Source organism: Hibiscus syriacus, unplaced genomic scaffold, assembly GCF_006381635.1.
Source record: "Hibiscus syriacus cultivar Baekdansim isolate YM2019G1 unplaced genomic scaffold, ASM638163v2 tig00110447_pilon, whole genome shotgun sequence".
Classification (NCBI taxonomy): Eukaryota; Viridiplantae; Streptophyta; class Magnoliopsida; order Malvales; family Malvaceae; genus Hibiscus; species Hibiscus syriacus.
The window spans coordinates 179658-198448 of NW_024062742.1; the positions used below are offsets into that span (position 1 = coordinate 179658).

Sequence of the window (18791 nt, forward strand, 5' to 3'; positions counted from 1 at the left end):
AATTAATGGCATAAATATGCATATTTTTAATTTATTTATATTTAAAATTAGTTTTTTTTTTCTTTTTTAAATATTTAATTTTATTTATTTAATTATATATATAATAAAACCGGATAACTAATGACTAAGTCATTAAATTCTAAACTTTTAAATAGAAAAAAATATTCTTGATTATTTGATTATTTGACATTAGATGTTTACATTCTTAATGCTTGAACCCGTGATTTTGAAAAATAACATTAATTTTTTTTATCTCCGGGTTGATTGATTTATTTTACATATGTAATTTATTTTATTTAAATGTAAACTAATAAATATTTAAAAACATAATTCATATGATAGTAAACTACGTTAAAAATAATATAATATGAATATCCAATTTTGTTAATTTATTTATATTTCAAATTAATTATTTTTTCTATTTAAATATTTGGTTTAAGGATCACATTTTCCCCTGTAGTAGACCCAATTTATCACTTTCGCCCCTATTTTATTTTCGCATCAATTTAACCCTCAAAGTTTGCTCAATTGTATCATTCTATACACTTAACGTAAAACCCTAAATTATAAACATGATATAATTTATGGTTTAGATGTTATAATTTAGGGTTTAGGGGTTTAAGTCAGGGTAGCGTTTAGAATAATGTAATTGAGGAACGTCGATGGCTAAATTGATGCGAAAACACGATAGAGATAAAAGTAGTAAATTGAGTTTACTACAGGGTAAAAGTTACCTTTTTACCTAAATATTTAATTTTTGTTATTTTATTTAGATTTATCTAACTATGTTTCTCCTTGTTAAATGCAGAATGCAGTGATTGCAGGCAAAGAGAACATGCTTAGATGCAATTACATCTTCACCAACACATAAGAAACACCGAATGATCTTATAAATCGAAGAACAAAAGACAAAACAGAGATTGAGAGGCAAAAATAGATAAAATTCCACAGGCAAAATTTTGCCTACAAAGCCAGCCATTTCCATTTTGATGCCCTCACCATTTCTTGCTATTATAGCGACCTCGACCACCACCACCACCCGGAAATCTATCATTTCTTCTATCAGAAAATCCTCCTCGGACACCTCTGCCGCCAGAGAACCTACCACCACCACCATTTCGATCACCGAAACCACCCTGTCCGCCACCGAGTCTCCCTCTTGACTGATTTCTCTCTTGTAAACGTGGCAATTCTTTCTTCATCACCTCTAATGTAACATTCGCTGCATTTTCAGCACCTGAATCCAAAAGGCAATAAATAGAAGGTGTCATGATCAATCAACACCATTTACATAAGAGAAACTTTTACACATTATATGGGGAAATGATGCTCCAATCAAAATAATGAGAATGCTAGTGATGCACCATAATTCCCTCTTATGGGATAGTGCAGGATCAGTTGGTTTTCCAAGATTTTTCGACTCGGTAAGTCGGTCCTCGCCATCGCAAGGTAAACTACGATGAACATACTACGTCCTGCATGATCCTCAGACCCTGCACTCTTCTCTGAGGTGCAAATGAGAGATCCCTCAACACTAATATGTCTATCAAACCAGGAAGTAGAGAAAAGTGGGGGGGAAATACTAGCAAGAAATTTTTCCACATCTTCTTCTGCAACATCAAAGACTGCACCCGTTCCATCAGCAGTAAGGGTCAGACCCTGCACTGACTGAACCTTTTCCTCTGGCAAGAATCTTTTCAACACGGCAAAAACATACCTGATAAATGAAAAACGAATCAAACTCAGAGATTTCAACAACAAAAATAAAAGATTAATGGGACAAATAAATAAATAGTTTCAACAAGGTTAGAATGACATTATAGATTTAGATTATTTCATATAGTTAGGATAACACATTCAAATGGGACTATGGGAGAACTCTATCATCTAAGTAGTTACTATTTGATTCTCGTGTGATATTGTAGTTACTACTTCAGATTTATATAGTTAGTTTTGCTAATCTTATTAATACCTGATATTTCAACCTTAGCCATGCAGCAGCCAGTGCACATTATTCCAGCCGGTGTGAATTGAACGGAACGAGTCAGTGCAACCGATACTAATCAAAATTTTCACTGACGCAGAGTTGAGAGGTTGATGTTTCGGTTGTTGAAAATTTAATATGCATGCACCGAAAGTAGCATGCAAATGTTGAAAAAAATAAACTTATCTCCACCGAATTGTGTAGTAAAAAACGAGTTTGATTTTGCTGAATTTTAGAAATGATAGAACCTCAATTTTAGTCATTGTAATTTATGGTATTTACAAATTAGTCCTTAAAGCTTCAACTATAAATACCCTATCTCATTTAGCTTCAAAACTATTCCAAAAGCATTCTAGCTTTCTTCCAATACTAGAGAGAATTTAGAGAGTTTCTTGAGAGTTGTTTTCTCCTTTTTATCAAGAGAGAATTATCATTGTTTTCTCCTTGGTAGATTGAAAGAAGTTGTAATTCCTATTTTCTCATAGTGAAATTCTTCTACCGTTGCTCGTGGTTTTTACCCTATATTATTTAGGGGTTTTCCACGTAAATTTTGTGTCTCTTTTATCTTTATTTTCTCAAATTATCAGTTGCGATTTTGCTCTATCCGATAGTCGTCTTCCGCAACATCGGTTTACTATTGGAATGGCGTGCACTACCCGATATGACTGAAACCAGTGCGGAGCTAACCTACTTTAATTTCAACTCTTATCCTATGTTTGGGTTGCAGTAAGAAGAAAAATGAAAGGATAGTAAGAGAAAAGATCATTTCTTCCCTTATTTAGATAGAGCTTTTTTCAGAGCAATTAAAATAATAGAAATTGAGTATTACTTCCCTCTAAAAGACTCAGTTTTATAACCCCAATTTTTTTCCTTAGTCTCCTCTGTTTTTCAACTGTTAATTCAAAGTATCAAACAATAATGTTAGAGTTCATTGAGACAAAGAAGTATCTTGAGATTTGCAATAAGAGAATAGAATTCCTTGTTTTTAAGAATTTTAAAGTCCTTAAGTTGCTACAGATATAATCTCTCTTTTGCTTACATTATATCAATTACAAAGGTACACAAATGGAAAAAGTTTCATGAACTTACGAAAGTGTGTAAATGGGTTTTCGAGCTTCAAGAAGTAATGTAACATAATTCTCCATTGATGTTAGAAGGGATCTACACTTTATTTCGGAATAACCCTGAAAAATAATGCAAGAATTGGGTCTTTTCAACCGAAAATGGAAACCAGAGATAAATTTTCATTTGAACAATCCAACAAACAGTAAATGTGATCCATAATATGAAGAAAATCAAGAGATGAATCATGTATGAGGATAAAAACTCACTGCAGCCTTGGCTAGTGCTTTGGCAAGTAGATCTTCTGCTGATAGACCAGACGTTGCCAATAGGTCCCGAGCAACGGACTTGAAGGCAGGAATTACACTGCAATCTCAAACAGGTTAAGATCGGAGTTGACAACTTACAAAGAAGAGATAAAATAACATCATTAGCAAGTGTACCTGTCAGAGACTTCTGTTATTAGTTTTGCCGCTTCAAGACCAGCAGATTTAGCAACATCAACTGGCCGAGGAGCAGATATATGCTCAAATTTCACACCAGATTCTCTTTCTATTTTAGATATGCTTGACCTTTTAGGATCAAAAAGCATGACAGCAACTCCAGTATTGCCTAAAATTTAGTAAATTTTCAGTATCATCTCAATCTTTTTTCAGAAAAAAAGAAGCAAACTTATGGTATATACCTGCTCTCCCTGTTCGTCCAGACCGATGAATATATGCTTCTACATCACGAGGAGGCTCACACTGTAATAGATTCAATGATATTAAACATTAAGGAATCACTAACACATCGCAAACTTTCGAAAAACATGAGTATCCAAATATACCTGGATAATTAACTGAACATCATTGATATCTAATCCTCGTGCTGCCACATTTGTAGCCACTAATGTCATGAATTTGCCCGACCGGAACCCATTAAGGGTGACCTGCAAGGATTGTACCAAAAATGAGAAATTGTAAAACATCAGGATCCGTTTTGCTTGAGAAAAAGCATGAAAAATGATATACTCTAGATAAGGCTCTACCTCACGTTGGGCCTGCTGTATGTCCCCATGCAAAGCACGGGATCCAGGCAATAAGCCGGAAAACTCAGAAGCAGAATCCTTTGTCTCGGTGAATATAATAGTACGTCCACCGCTGAATTATATCCGCAGGAGAAATGAAGAAAACAACTAAGCCAAATCATCAAATGTAATCCAAATTGTCGCCCTAAATTATTTTAAAACCATAAACCAACCTGCTATAACAACGGATAATATCTGGGATCAGCTGTGATCTTGCTGACTTAGAACAGGGTAAGACAATATGCCTAACACTGGTACTAGCTTTCATCTTCTCATTACCAACAAGATCAACAGTTTTCTTACTTGTTTTAAGAAATCTTGTTGCAATCTGGCAATGGAAAGGAATAAAGTTCATGACTAGCAGTATAATTGAAGAGGAAGAAATCCAAGTTGCATCTTTAATTCACGTTCTAATAGATGGAGCAGATACGGGGATGATAAAAATACTACAATGCATGAAAACAGTTGAGGAACATACACCCTTCACCCAGTCCGGCAAGGTGGCACTAAAAAGAAGTGTCTGAACTTTACTTGCATCCTCTACCTTGCCTGGAAAAGTAACAACTTACTCTAAGAAAATCAGACAGTAGAGTGTTGCACGCAGGTATAAATGGTGTCAATAATTGGAATAAAGGTACAATTATGTCAGTGCATAACTTTCTAATGTGTTCTACATCTCTAATATGGTATGGACGTCGAGAAAATTATATCACCTAAGGGGGAAAAGTAAAACAGCAGTCAGTAATATGCATACCTAATATAAGTTCAACATCATCAACAAATCCCATTCTCAACATTTCATCCGCCTCATCAAGAACTCGAAACTTCAATGAACCTAAGTGAATATTCCCCCTCTCAATGTGATCCTGCAACATTTGCACTAGCACATTTATCATCATCAAATAGTAAAAGTATTTAAATAGAATAGATATTGAGTTTAATGACATCTCTAAAACTAACAAAACCTCTTCACTAAATATCAAGAACAGGTTACCTTTATGCGGCCTGGTGTCCCAACAACTATATCAACTCCTCTCTTCAGTTTCATCTCTTGGGTGTGGTAGGGGGCTCCTCCATATAAGCAGCCTGATGTCAACCCTGAAACCTCCCCATAAACTTCAAAGTCCTCAAAAACCTAGAAACAAACGGGTTAATCAGCATAAACTTCACAACCAAAAAGGCACTATCAAAGAATCTGACGTCCAGAGAATTAGATTTGTGGTACTGTACCTGTTTAGCCAATTCCCTAGTTGGTAAAAGTACCAGAACACTTGGTGCCCTGCCATATCCAGTCTTCCTTGATGCTTTTGCAGACCCGTTGGTTAAAGACTCCAATATAGGCAACACAAAGGCCAGTGTCTTACCCTGCACAATAGCAAACAACGTTAATGTACTACTTAAGAAGATGACTTCTAGAAACAGTCGCACAAGCACACCAATGGTTTGAATAGAACTAACAAATTTCGACCAAGCCAACACAGCTTTCAGCCATGAAGCATCAATCACAGTTAAACTTCTAAACAAGGAAAACAGAGAAAACGATTAAAACCATGTACTTCACATGCATTCTTTTGTAACAAAAAGGTTCCTTCATAAATCATATCAATCCAATTCCTGAGATTATGGAGTTGATAGTTAATTCTACACAAACAAATTCATCTCATGGAAACCTTGCGTTTACTATAAAAAAAGAAGAAGAAAGGAAATCATTGTTGTTATCAAATGATAAATACGTATACAATGGTAAAATTAGATCAGAAATGAGCAGTCAAAAATTAAGTTGAAACATTTATCAATAAAACGAATATCACACCTGACCAGTACGAGCGCGGCCAACCAAATCAGTTCCATTAAGAATAACATTGAAAGTCATGGCCTGAATAGGAAAGAACGACTCGATCCCCTTCGACTCAAGTTTCTTTCTAACCGCTTCCGAGACCCGAAATCTCGAAATCGCATTCGGATCCTCAGTTTCACCTTCATCTTCTTCTTCTTTATCTCCATCTTCCTCTTCCTCCACCTTGGCCTTGTTTTTCTTCTTCTTTTTCTCCTTCAATTTCAGTTTCACCTTCACCTTCACATCTATCGGCTTAACGACCTCCAAGCTCGTCTCGCTATCCTCTTCCAAGTGGAGCTCCGACACCTTTCGCTTCTTCTTCATATTCTTCACCTCCAAACCATTTTCCTCTTCCTTGATCGTAGGTTCCTTCAGTTTCTTCACTTTTTTCTCGATTTCTGGATTTTTTAGAGCGATTTTCTTCTTTTCTTTCTTGTTTTTCAGATCACATAAAGCTATAGAAGGCATATTTCTTGTTACGCACTGAAAATTCAAAAGCTTTGAATAATCATGATAATAATTAAATCAAAGAGTCTTGAAGATCTGTGTAGAAAACGAAATATGCGAGAATGTCTCCGCGAGGGAGTTTGTTTCTCTCAGTGCAGCAAATGTTTGTGGCCGTTAAACGCGGGAGGGAAATAATAATAATAATAATAATAATAATAATAATAATAATAATAATAATAATAATAATAATAATAATAATAATAATAATAATAATAATAATAGTAATAGTAATAATATTGGGTAAAATACGCCATCCATCTCTCAACTATGTAAACTTATAAAAAGGTCACTACATTTAAAAAGTTACAAACATGTAATTCAATTAATTAATTGACTTATTTTTAGTTTTTTTAAATCAAATGATTTCTTTATAATCTTCTTAATAATTGGATAATTTTTATTTGTATTTTACTCAATAGTACTTTATATTTTTTTATATTTTGTCAAGCTGGATCACTTAATTTTACAAATATTCATCGTTAAACTCAAATTATTGAATTTAATTTTGATTGAACGCGAGACCGATATCTCCTTTCCGAAAGATATATATGATATGATATACAGTAGATTAAACTAATAGACCTTCACTTTCTTTTCTGACGTCGTCACGAATTATTATCACGAAATCGTTTCAAACTTTCAATAAACTGCGATAATGATCACCAAATTGAAACTTAACTTACATTTTAGTCCTTCTATGTTTTATTTTATGAAAATATATACCATCCCATATATTATATTGAGAAAATAACCTCAGTGACAAAAAATACCTTATAATATACGATTTTAACCAACTTTTTTTGGATTTGCCAAAATGACCAACTAAATCGCAATACGATCGATAATTCGCAACGCGATCTCTGGTATCGTAAATCAGTTTCCAGATTCGCAACGCGATTCTTACTATCGCATTGCGATTTTCCAAATTCGCCTTGCGATTTTCCTAATTCGCAATACGAATACGTAATTCGCAACGCGAATTTGGAAAATCGCAATGCGATTACGTAAATCGCAATGCGATTACGTAAATCGCAATGCGAATACGTAAATCGCAATGCGAATCTGACTATCGCAATGCGAATATGTATATCGACAGACTTATGTTGAGATTGTCTACCCTATTCCACATCCTTCTGAGTGGGATATACCAGATGACTTACAAACAGTTTTGCCACCAGCAATGGACAGAAGGCTACCTGGCCGACCAAAAAGTCACGATCGTATACCGTCTAAGGGTGAAGAGAAGAAGAGATCGACATGTAGTCGGTGCAAGGAAAGTGGTCATACAAGGTTGACATGTGGATCACCAGTGCCATCACAATCATCTTTTCCTCTACCAAAATATGGATCCTCATCAAAATCCCAATCACAACCGGCTTCACCTTTTAGGACTGTTAACTTAGGTGATTTTTAAATGCAAACGTTGTATTATGTGTATATTATGTGTGAACTTTTAACATTTCCAGTTAGGCATGTATTAGTAACTTGAGTTTGAACATTGCTATGATATGTTCAGTTGTTATCACTTATTAGACATTCATTTTACTATCGCAATGTGGAAATCGCAACGCGAATATGGCTATCGCAACACATAAATGACTATCGCAACGCGGAATTGACTATCGCAACGCGGAAATGACTGTCGCAACGAGAGAATCGCAATGCGAAATGAAAATCGCAACGAGTGAATCACAATGCGAAAATAAAAATCGCAACGCGAATTTAGTTTCGTGTTGCGATTTTCATTTTCGCATTGCGATTCTCTCGTTGCGATAGTCATTTCCGCGTTGCGATAGTCTGTTTTGCATTCAACATAATGCAGATTGAAATCAACAAATCAACTATTACATTTCAATCAATTAAACAAGCACAAATAATAATTATGTATACATCAATTAAACAAATCAACATTTACAAATCAATTAAACAATCAAAAAATAATAATGAATTATTTCCTCATCAATTATTGAATCAACTTTTGCACCCATACATCCATTTCACGCAGCTCACTTCAGGATTAACCTGCAGAGAAACCAAACATTGAATCAACAACACTTTCTACACATCTAAAACCTACAAACAACAAATTATTGAATTCTAGCTACTTAACCAAACATTTTCAAACCAAAAAGAGTATATATGTTTAACAACACTTGCATTTGACTTACAAATTGTTTATGGACACTTTCATAACGCGGATGCAGGTAGGCAGCGTCTCGCATATATCGCTCTAGCCATAAAATACCGAAACCACAAGCCTACTGCATCTCTATCTCTATCGGTGGGAGGTAGAAACTGTGTACTTCCTATCGTCAAACGCTCCAAGCACATGCATACGAGAGGACCACAATCCTCTCTGGCTTCCTTCGTTTTTTTGTGGCGCGGTCTCGTCTCTGATAACTGTAACATTGAACTTCTTTGGCTTCTTGTTTCCAGACTTAGTCCAATAATTAATTGCATCCAAGAATTTAGCCAAATGAGAGCTCCATCTCTTAATAATATCTCTCAAATCAGACAATGATATGTAATTTATCATGTTGTCATATACTATTGTCTTTAGGGATGAGAGCTGAAGCTTGACGAGAAGCCAATGAGTACGGTCCAAAACAGGGATAAACACCTGCATCGAAATGTAATAATTCAAATTGCGCACTTATTTATGAACACCTTTAAAATATTTAAACAAATATACTAACCTTATCGACCTCCCACCATGCAGGATAAAGTTTAGCTTGTCCATTAGCCAACACATATGATTCCTGTCATTGATTCTTCAAGTGAACTACGTGAAAAGACGTCGACATAATTGTATATCGCGTTTTTTTTATATTTTTCTTCAATTTCCTTACAATTAGAAGACGTGTCACCCATGCATCAATATGTTGTTTTACAAAAAAAGACATATATTAGTGAATTACATAAATTAAAAAAAAATTAATCAAACTGAAATATAAGAAGAAATATAAGACTTACCCCCTCATCGAAATAGTCGTTGTCTTCAACCCCTAATAATACACCCCACCAAGACCGTTCAATCAACAAATGCATATCATCGTTGAGTTTGTATATGTCAGTGTAACACCCTTGGCTCCGCTCATGTAGATAAAAATCAACTGCGGTCTTAGCCCAAAGGGCATTATCCAGAATTATTTCCAGTAGTTGTTTCCTCTCCACTTCATCTGCCGCAATGGTACTGGCTGGTAACTTATATGAAAGCCAACAGTCATCCATCATGTCCGGCACGTAAGGGGGCCTTCTCAATAATTTGATATATTACGCCGTGTGAATCAGACTCTAGAATGTTGGGAGGGACCTCTTCAACGATGACAGTGGCCTCTTGAACGGTGGGAGGGAACTCTTGAGGGATGATAGGGGGCCTCTTGAACGATAGGTGAGGCCTCTTGAACGATGACAGGTGAGTCAGGCTTTTTCTTACGGATTCTTCCCACTATTGGGGTGAACGGAGACGTAATGGCACGTGCACGCCGTCTGATGCGTGAACTCCGTCTTGCAAGAAAAACCCGACGTAGAGCATCCACCTTAGCGGGCTGCTAAAAATAAATTAATACATAAATCAGTAAATAAACAGACATGATATTAAACAGTGAAAACAAAGATAAATATATTTCAAACTTGCACGGTATTTACCCAAGTCATTATTATATCATTGTTCACAAATTGCATCAGATAACATTCCAGAAGTAAACACTTATATAAACATTTAAAAGGACAACATATAGGTTTAGTGAAGGTTCAATGACAACATAAAGAGTAGTAGTTTATTCTTGAAACTTAAATTTTCAACACTGTGAAGTTAGTATTTATCTTTTGATTGAAGTAATGCAATTAATTCAAGTTTCAATTTGCAGAAGAAGAATAGAATCTGAAACTTAAAATCACAACGCGAAAATGATTATCGCAACGCAAAAATGATTATCGCAACGCAAAAATGATTATCGCAACGCGAAAATGACTATCGCAATGCGAATTTGACTATCGCAATACGAATTTAACTATCGCAACGAGAGAATCGCAATGCGATTTTCATTTCGCATTGCGATTCTTTCGTTGCGATAATAAAATTCGCATTGCGATAGTCATTTTCGCGTTGCGATTTTGTTGTTGCAATTTTCATTTCGCATTGCAATTCTCTCGTTGCGATAGTCATTTTCGCGTTACGATAGTCATTTTCGTATTGCGATAATAAACTATTCTTCTTCTGCAAATTGAAACTTGAATGGATTGCATTACTTCAACCAAAAGACAACCAAAAACAAATACTAACTTCACAGGGTTAAAGAATAAACAGTTAAACAATATTGGCAGCAACCGAATGAATTTACTAAGCAATCTAAGTAAAATTACGAGTAAATTTATCATCAAGTTAAATATGAAAAATATTAAACTTACCTCGTTGCGTAAAATATGAACCTTGTTCTGCAACGATGCTACAATCTCACGTAGAGCTGCTACCTCACCACGTAAAGTAGACACCTCAACACGCCATGCACCATTGTCATCGCGTAAAGTACCGACCTCCTCACGCAAGGCATTGACCTCATTACGTAACTCTCCTAACTCATCCCGTGGAGGTGGAGAACAGGGAGATAAACGTCGTGGCATCTTTTCCGGTCGCCTATCATGAGGTGATGGTGGAGAAGAGGCTCGATGATGTGACAGAATAGGTGATGACTCTCGTTGTGGAGGTGTATATTCGGGTCGATCAGGTGATGGCTCTCAAAGTGGTGGCTTCTCATCATCCGTGCCATCAAAAAAAAGCTTACTAGCTTGCCACCAATCAGTGGCAAGCTCAGCTTCCGTGGGTGTCAGCCTCTGTAATGGAGTGTTGGCCTCCTAACAATATAAAAGCTCAAACAAAGTTAAACGTGTACTAGTAATAACTTGTTTATAAACATATGGTAGTATATGTGTTAACTTACATTATTTATTATAGTATACGGTAGTAAATCTTCCCATTGATGCAAGGACCGTTTCCTCTTCCAGGAAATAGCCCTAGGAATATCATTAGAAGTTTTTAATGCATATGTCTGCATGGCGGGAAAGGCCTCAAATATCCAAATCTACAAACAATATAATAACAAACATTAGTAATTGTTAAAGAATTAATTATAATTTTGGAAACATTATATAAAAATTATTACCTTAAAGGCCCAAATAAAGCCTGACAAAGTGTATTTGGAACCATCGCCACGCAAACTTTTCCGATCATTAAAGGAAGACGACAACTTATTTCATGTAACCCTCCATAGATACGAACCCCACGGAAACATGTTCCATGCATTTAGGTCCTCTACCAATTTAATTAGATCATTAGGAATAGGTTATCGGGCCTCTCTGCCTAAAAAGTCAGCTTGCAAAAGTATTAGAAGGCATACTCGGACAACATCGACGTCATCCATCCGAGTAAAACCATTTTTCTTATTCAATAATCTCGTCAAGTCTTCCACGTGTAAATTCAAATTTTCCGTTGACAGCTCAGGAAAAACCCGGGAAAACCATGATAGGCGGGTAATATGTCTAGTGTATCGATCTACATCATTGTGTCTGAAGCGTAGACCGATGATTAAGCAAAACTCCTCCCGCCCAAAACACGTATACGCCGGTGGAAAATCAAACCATATCTCTTCATCACGACGTTATATAGTCTCTGGTAGATCGCTAGTCATGGTTTGAAACAGATGGGTTAACATAGCATCTCCACCCGGATGTTCTACTTTCAGCCATGACCCGAAGCAAGTATCCTCAAATATTTTTCTTTGTGCAGGTGAAAGCTTCGACACAATTGTTTTGGCCAGGCTTACTTTATTTCTTAAGGTCAATTGAGCCGAATAAAAGTTCTGCAAAAACAATAAACATACAAATTTAGATATACCAAAAACTACACTGTGAAGATATGAACAATAAACATAAAGAGTAGTAGTTTATTCTTCAAACTTAAATTTGCAACATTGTGAATTTAGTATTTTGTTTTTTGATTGAAGTAATGCAATTAATTCAAGTTTCAATTTGCAGAAGAAGAATAGTTTCTGAAACTTTAAATCGCAACACGAAAATGAAAATCGCAACACGAAAATGACTATCGCAACGCGAATTTGACTATCGCAACACGAAATGAAAATCGCAACGACAGAATCGCATTGTGATAGTCATTCTCGGTTTCAAATACTAAAATTGAAAGAAACTTGAATGGATTGCATTACTTCAACCAAAAGACAAAACAAAGACAAATACTAACTTCACAGGGTTAAAGACTAAACAGTTTAGCAGTATTGGCAGCAATCGAATGAATATAATAAGCAATCTAAGTGAAATGGTTAATCTATTATTGAAAACACCAGTAAACTTATCATCAATTTCAATATGAAAAACCTAATAATAATGCAAAAATTTCAAAATAAAAATAATTAAAAAAACTAACCCTCGGTGGTTGATTTGGTTGATTTTCCATTTCTGACCGTGAATGATTTCGTCGGAGATGGAGACTGATATCGTCGGATATGGGGACTGATTTCGTCGGAGATGGGGACGGATGTCGCCTTAGAGAGTGAGAGATGGAGATGAGACTGAGTTGTGATTTAGGGTTTTAGATTATGAGTTACGATTACGGGATATACTGTGGACGGTTCAGTGTTCCGATATATTAATATATTCGTGTTTGGAATTTGAAAAAAAAATACTCGTTGGATACGAATGGCGCTATGTAAATCGCATTGCGATAGTCAGATTCGCATTGCGATTTACGTATTCGCATTGCGATTTACGTATTCGCATTGCAATTTACGTAATCGCATTGCGATTTTCCAAATTCGCGTTGTGATTTACGTATTCGCATTGCGAATTAGGAAAATCGCAACGCGAATTTGGAAAATCGCAATGCGATAGTCAGAATCGCGTTGCGAATCTGGAAACTGATTTGCGATACCGGAGATCGCGTTGCGAATTATCGATCGCATTGCGATTTAGTTGGTCATTTTGGCAAATCCAAAAAAAAGTTGATTAAAATCGTATATTATAAGGTATTTTTGGTCACTGAGGTTATTTTCTCTATTATATTTTAAATAAATATATCCCTGCAATAAGAGGGTTGCAAAATATATACCAACTTGAGAATATATTTTACCAATAAAAAATAATTTTAAAAGTAGACTAGTGTTAAAATTAATTATTTAATTAAATATAAATTATAAAATTATTATAAAAAAAGAAGATTTATGAGCTGCAACATTCAAAATATACGTGCAAAACATATACCACACACAAGGACGGACCTACATAGAGGGGAGGGGCCAATGATATGGCCATCCCAAAAGTTTTTTGGTTAAATTGCTTCTTAGGTACTCGGCCCCTCCCGATGTTCCATCCCTGGCCACAATTCTGGCTTTCAGAGCCAAGAAAACTATAACAGATATGCATACGAAGAGGAACAGCCTAGTATTCTTAATAGGCATGAATTACGGTGCAAGTAACTAACATTTTCGAGAGAAAAAACAATGTTAACACCGGCGTACGCTACGTAGTTCGCATCACATTCCACAAACTTTTCCGGATATAGGCGTAACGGGACTTCGACGAACCCGTGGTCATGCAAGTGCAAAGAAAACAAACGAGAGAATCACGAGTAAGAGCGACATCCGGCCAATCCGTCGAGGTGAAGAGGAAGCACTGTTGCAATAATTAAATCCATACCAAATGTCACCCGGAATGAAGGTGCTGTAGTAAAAAGTAACGGCCTTCGAGTTGTAATCATAAATCTTCACCGTGTCCAGCTTCCAACCGTCTGGTCTGGTTCTACAGAGATAGACATAGCAGTTATGATATGTTGGGAAATAAACCAAGTACAAATAATTTTCTTATAACTAGATTAGTGAGAATGCAAAATAAAAGCGGAAAAATAATACCCGAAATTGATAACGGAGTTCAGCCAATTGTGCTTACGTCTCCGGACTGCTGCAGATCTTTTACTAAGATAGAAAATTTACAGGCGTTTACTAAACACTCACTACTCACAAGAAAACTCTCTAGTATTGGGAGAAAGAAATGATTTTTGGGATGATTTTGAAGCTAAATGAGCTAGGGTATTTATAGTTGAAACTTAAGGACTTAATCTTGTAAATACCCTAAAACCTAGGGATTAATTTTGATTATCCCATTATCATTTTTCAACAAACATCTACCAAACTTTGAAAAACTATTTTTCAAAGAAACATTTACCAAACTTTGAAAACCATTTTCAAAGAAACATTTACCAAACTTTGAAAACCATTTTTTCAAAGTTGGTTACCAAATTTGAAAACCATTTTAATACTTTCAACAATCTCCCACTTGAAGACTGATTTTAATATGTCTTCACACCTCGATCAATGCAACAGCTTTTCTAGTCTTGTTACTCTAGCATGCCAACTGAAGTTGAACACAACTTCAGTTTGTCTGTAGTCGCCGTCTTTGTCAACATATCTACCGGATTTTGAGCTCCACTAATCTTTTCAAGTTTCAAAATCCCATCTTCCAGAAGAGACCGGGTAAAATGATATCGCAATTGTATGTGCTTTGTCCTGGAATGAAAAGATAGATTCTTTGCTAGATGTATAGCACTTTGACTGTCGTAATACAAGACATTATTTTCTTGTTTCTTGCCTAACTCTTCCAAGAAACTTTAGAGCCAAACCATCTCCTTGCTGGCTTCCGTAACAGCGACATATTCTGCTTCCATTGTGGAGAGAGCAACTATCTTCTATAGTTGAGAAACCCAACTCACTGCGGTTCCTCCTAGAGTATAGACATACCCTGTAGTGCTCCTTCTGATGTCAACATTTCCGGCTAAGTCAGCATCTACATAGCCTGTCAGTATCGTATCTCTACCTTTGAAACAAAGTGTTTTGTTTGTGGTACCCCACAGATATCTGAGGATCCATTTGACTGCTTCCTAGTATACCTTGCCCGGATTATTCATGTGCCTGCTAACAGCTCCCACTGCTTTAGCAATATCTGGTCTGGTACAAACCATGGCATACATCAGACTTCCAATTGCTGAGGCATATAACACCTTCACCATGTGTGCACGTTCTTCCTCCGTCTTTGGTGACTGTTCTTTGGAGAGTCTGAAATGAACACCTAAAGGTGTACTTACTGGTTTAGCATCTTGCATGTTGAACCTGGAGAGTACTTTGTTGATGTACTCAGCCTGTGATAATATCAAAGTCCCCGACTTTATCTCTCTCTTGATCCTCATCCCAAGAATCTGCTTTGCAGCACCCAGATCCTTCATAGCAAAATGCTTTGACAATTTTTGCTTCAAGTTTATAATCTCTTGCATGTCTGAGCCTGCAACGAGCATGTCATCAACGTATAACAATAAAATAATGAAGCTATTATCGAACCTCTTGATGTAGCAACAATGATCTGCTTGGCATCTGGTAAAACCACTACTACTCATGAAACTATCGAACTTCTTGTACCACTGTCTAGGAGCTTGTTTTAAACCATACAAGCTCTTCTTCAACCTGCATACTAGGTTTTTCTTGCCTACCTCTATGAAGCCTTCTGGCTGCCTCATATAGATTTCTTGCTCCAAATCACCATGAAGGAAAGTTGTCTTTACATCTAACTGCTCAAGATGTAAATTCTCTACAGCTACAATTTTCAACACCAGTCTGATTGTAGATAGCTTCACGACTGGAGAGAAAATTTCATTGTAATCAATACATTCTTTTTGTTGAAAACCTTTGACAACCAATCTTGCTTTATAGCGTTTGCTCCCATTGTGCTCTTCTTTGATCCTGTAAATCCACTTGTTATGGAGCGCTTTCTTGCCTGGTGGTAATTCAGCTAATTCCCATGTCTGATTTGACATAAATGAGTCCATCTCATCTTCCACGGAAGACTCCCACTTGACTGAATCCTCCACTTGCATTGCTTCATCATAGCACTCTGGTTCACCATTGTCAGTCAGCAACAAGTAGTGCAAAGAAGGAGAATATCGTTGGGTTGGTTTAGGAATTCTAGAGGTGCGTCTCAGTTCTGGTGTGCCCGGTTCTTCCTCTTGAACAGCTTCAGGACTGATCTGAACATCATTTCCAGAAATCTCCTCGAACTCAGCAAATTCCTTTGTTTCAGCTTCGGTATTACTTGATTCTACGGTTGACCTGTCTTTGTACATCACATTTTCATTAAAAATGACGTCTCTGCTTCTAATGATCTTCCGATTTTTGTAGTCCCAAAACCGGTAACCAAACTCATCACCACCGTAACCAACAAATACGCATTTGTTGGACTTGGCATCAAGTTTACTTCTTTCAGCAGAGTTTATATGTACATAAGAAATACAACCAAACACTCTTAAGTGTGAAAGGTTTATTTCTTTCTTGCTCCAAGCTTCCTCTGGTATTCCGCCATCCAAAGGAACTGAGGGCCCACGGTTGATCAGGTAAGCTGCAGTGTTGATAGCTTCAGCCCATAGAAATTTGGACAATCCGGCATGTATCCTCATACTTCTGGCACGTTCATTCAGAGTTCTGTTCATACGCTCTGCTACGCCATTCTGCTACGGTGTTATGGGAACTGTTGTCTCCATCTTGATCCCATTATTTGCGCAGAAATCTCTGAATGTACTATCTCTGTACTCTCTTCCATTATCAGACCTCAACCGCTTGACTTTTAAACCAATCTCATTTTCCACCATGGCCTTCCATTTTTTGAAGGTATCGAAGACTTCTGATTTCTTCTTCAGAAAATAAACCCACACCTTCCTTGTTGAATCATCGATGAAGGTGACATAATATAGTGAGTCTGCAAGAGATGGAACTGGGGATGGTCCCCATACATCAATATGAACCAATTCTAACCTTTCTGCCTTGGGTGTCTTGCTAATCTTTGCAAAACTGACTTTCTTTTGTTTGCCAAAGATGCAATCCTCGCATAGTCCGACATCTACATTATTTAGATCCGGCAGCTTCCCTTTTGACAGAAGTATCTTCATTCCTTTCTCGCTCATATGGCCAAGCCTTTGGTGCCATAGGTTTGATTTTCCATCAACATCTGCTACTGCAATGATATTCTCTAAATTTGAGGTTACATAGAGAGTACCAGTCTTCTTACCACGAGCAATGACGAGTGCTCCTTTGGTAATCTTCCATTCACAGCCTGAAAAGGTTGTACTGTATCCTTCTCCATCAAGATTTCCTACAGAAATCAAATTTCTTTTGAGACCAGGAATATGTCTCATTCCTGTCAGCTTCCAGGTGGTCTGGTTTGGCAGCTTTAGTCGGATGTCTCCTTTTCCGACGATCTTCAAGGTTTCATCATCAGCAAGATGAACCTTCCCAAAATCACCACTGACATAGTTCTCCATGATTTCTTGGCATGGCGTGGAGTGGAAAGATGCCCCTGAATCCAAAATCCATGATTCAATCGGACTGTTGACGCTTAAAATCATAGCATCACCTGTCTCCTCCGTCATGTTGGCAGATTCCTGTGCGCCGATATTTTTCTTCGGTGCTCGACAATCTCTTTTGAAGTGGCCCTTCTTGCCGCAATTATAACAGGTAAAATATTTATTTCCTGTTCTTGATTTTCCCATTCTGGATTTCGATCTGCCACGATTTGAATTTCTTTCTGAAGTTCTCCCTCTAGACTCTGTGTGCAAGGCTGAGTAGGTTGATACTTCACCCGATTCTCTCCGTCGAATTTCTTCGCTCAGTACCAGATCCCGAACATCGTCGAATTTTAATTTGTTGTTTCCCGACGAACTGCTGACTGCTGTAACAGTAGCATTCCAACTGTCTGGTAAAGATGATAAGAGAATTAAAGCTTGAACTTCATCATCAAATTCAATGTGTTGAGTTCATTTAGGTGTTGTGCCACCGATGCCCCTTCCGTCATCCGCAAATTGAATAATCGCCTCATCAAATGAACTTTGTTTGAGGCCGATGGCTTCTCATACATACTGAAGAGAGCCATCATAAGACCCGCCGTGGTATTTTCCTTTGCTATGTTGAAAGCAACATTGCGGGATAACGTCAGTCGGATAACTCCGAGGGCTTGCCTGTCGAGAAGAGCCCAGTCTTCATTCTTCATGCCCTCTGGTTGTTTTCCTGAGAGGGGTTGATATAGATTTTTCTGGTATAGAAAATCTTCAATTTGCATCTTCCAAAATCCAAAGTCCGCACCATCGAACTTTTCAATTTTCACATTCCCTTCGTCTGCAGCCATCGCTCCTACTCGAATCTGGCTTCGTTTGGATCGTTTCTGACAATTTTTGCGAACCGCCGTGTATTAGAACACCTCCGTCGACAAACTCGTATTGCCGACCGAAT

General features: G+C 37.0%; 1 protein-coding gene across 1 annotated transcript; it reads right to left on the minus strand.

The window, feature by feature from the left end:
- Positions 1-995: 995 nt before the first annotated feature.
- Positions 996-6435, minus strand: LOC120125934 (DEAD-box ATP-dependent RNA helicase 7-like). The gene is made up of 14 exons (XM_039144254.1): positions 5929-6435; positions 5346-5480; positions 5110-5250; positions 4870-4981; positions 4594-4664; positions 4289-4443; positions 4077-4188; positions 3876-3977; positions 3732-3792; positions 3490-3658; positions 3316-3412; positions 3074-3168; positions 1584-1717; positions 996-1237 (listed from the first exon to the last, which is right to left on the minus strand). Exons 1-14 carry the CDS (start codon positions 6418-6420, stop codon positions 996-998), a joined length of 2118 nt encoding a protein of 705 aa, XP_039000185.1. The 5' UTR covers positions 6421-6435.
- Between the last annotated feature and the right edge of the window lie 12356 nt (positions 6436-18791).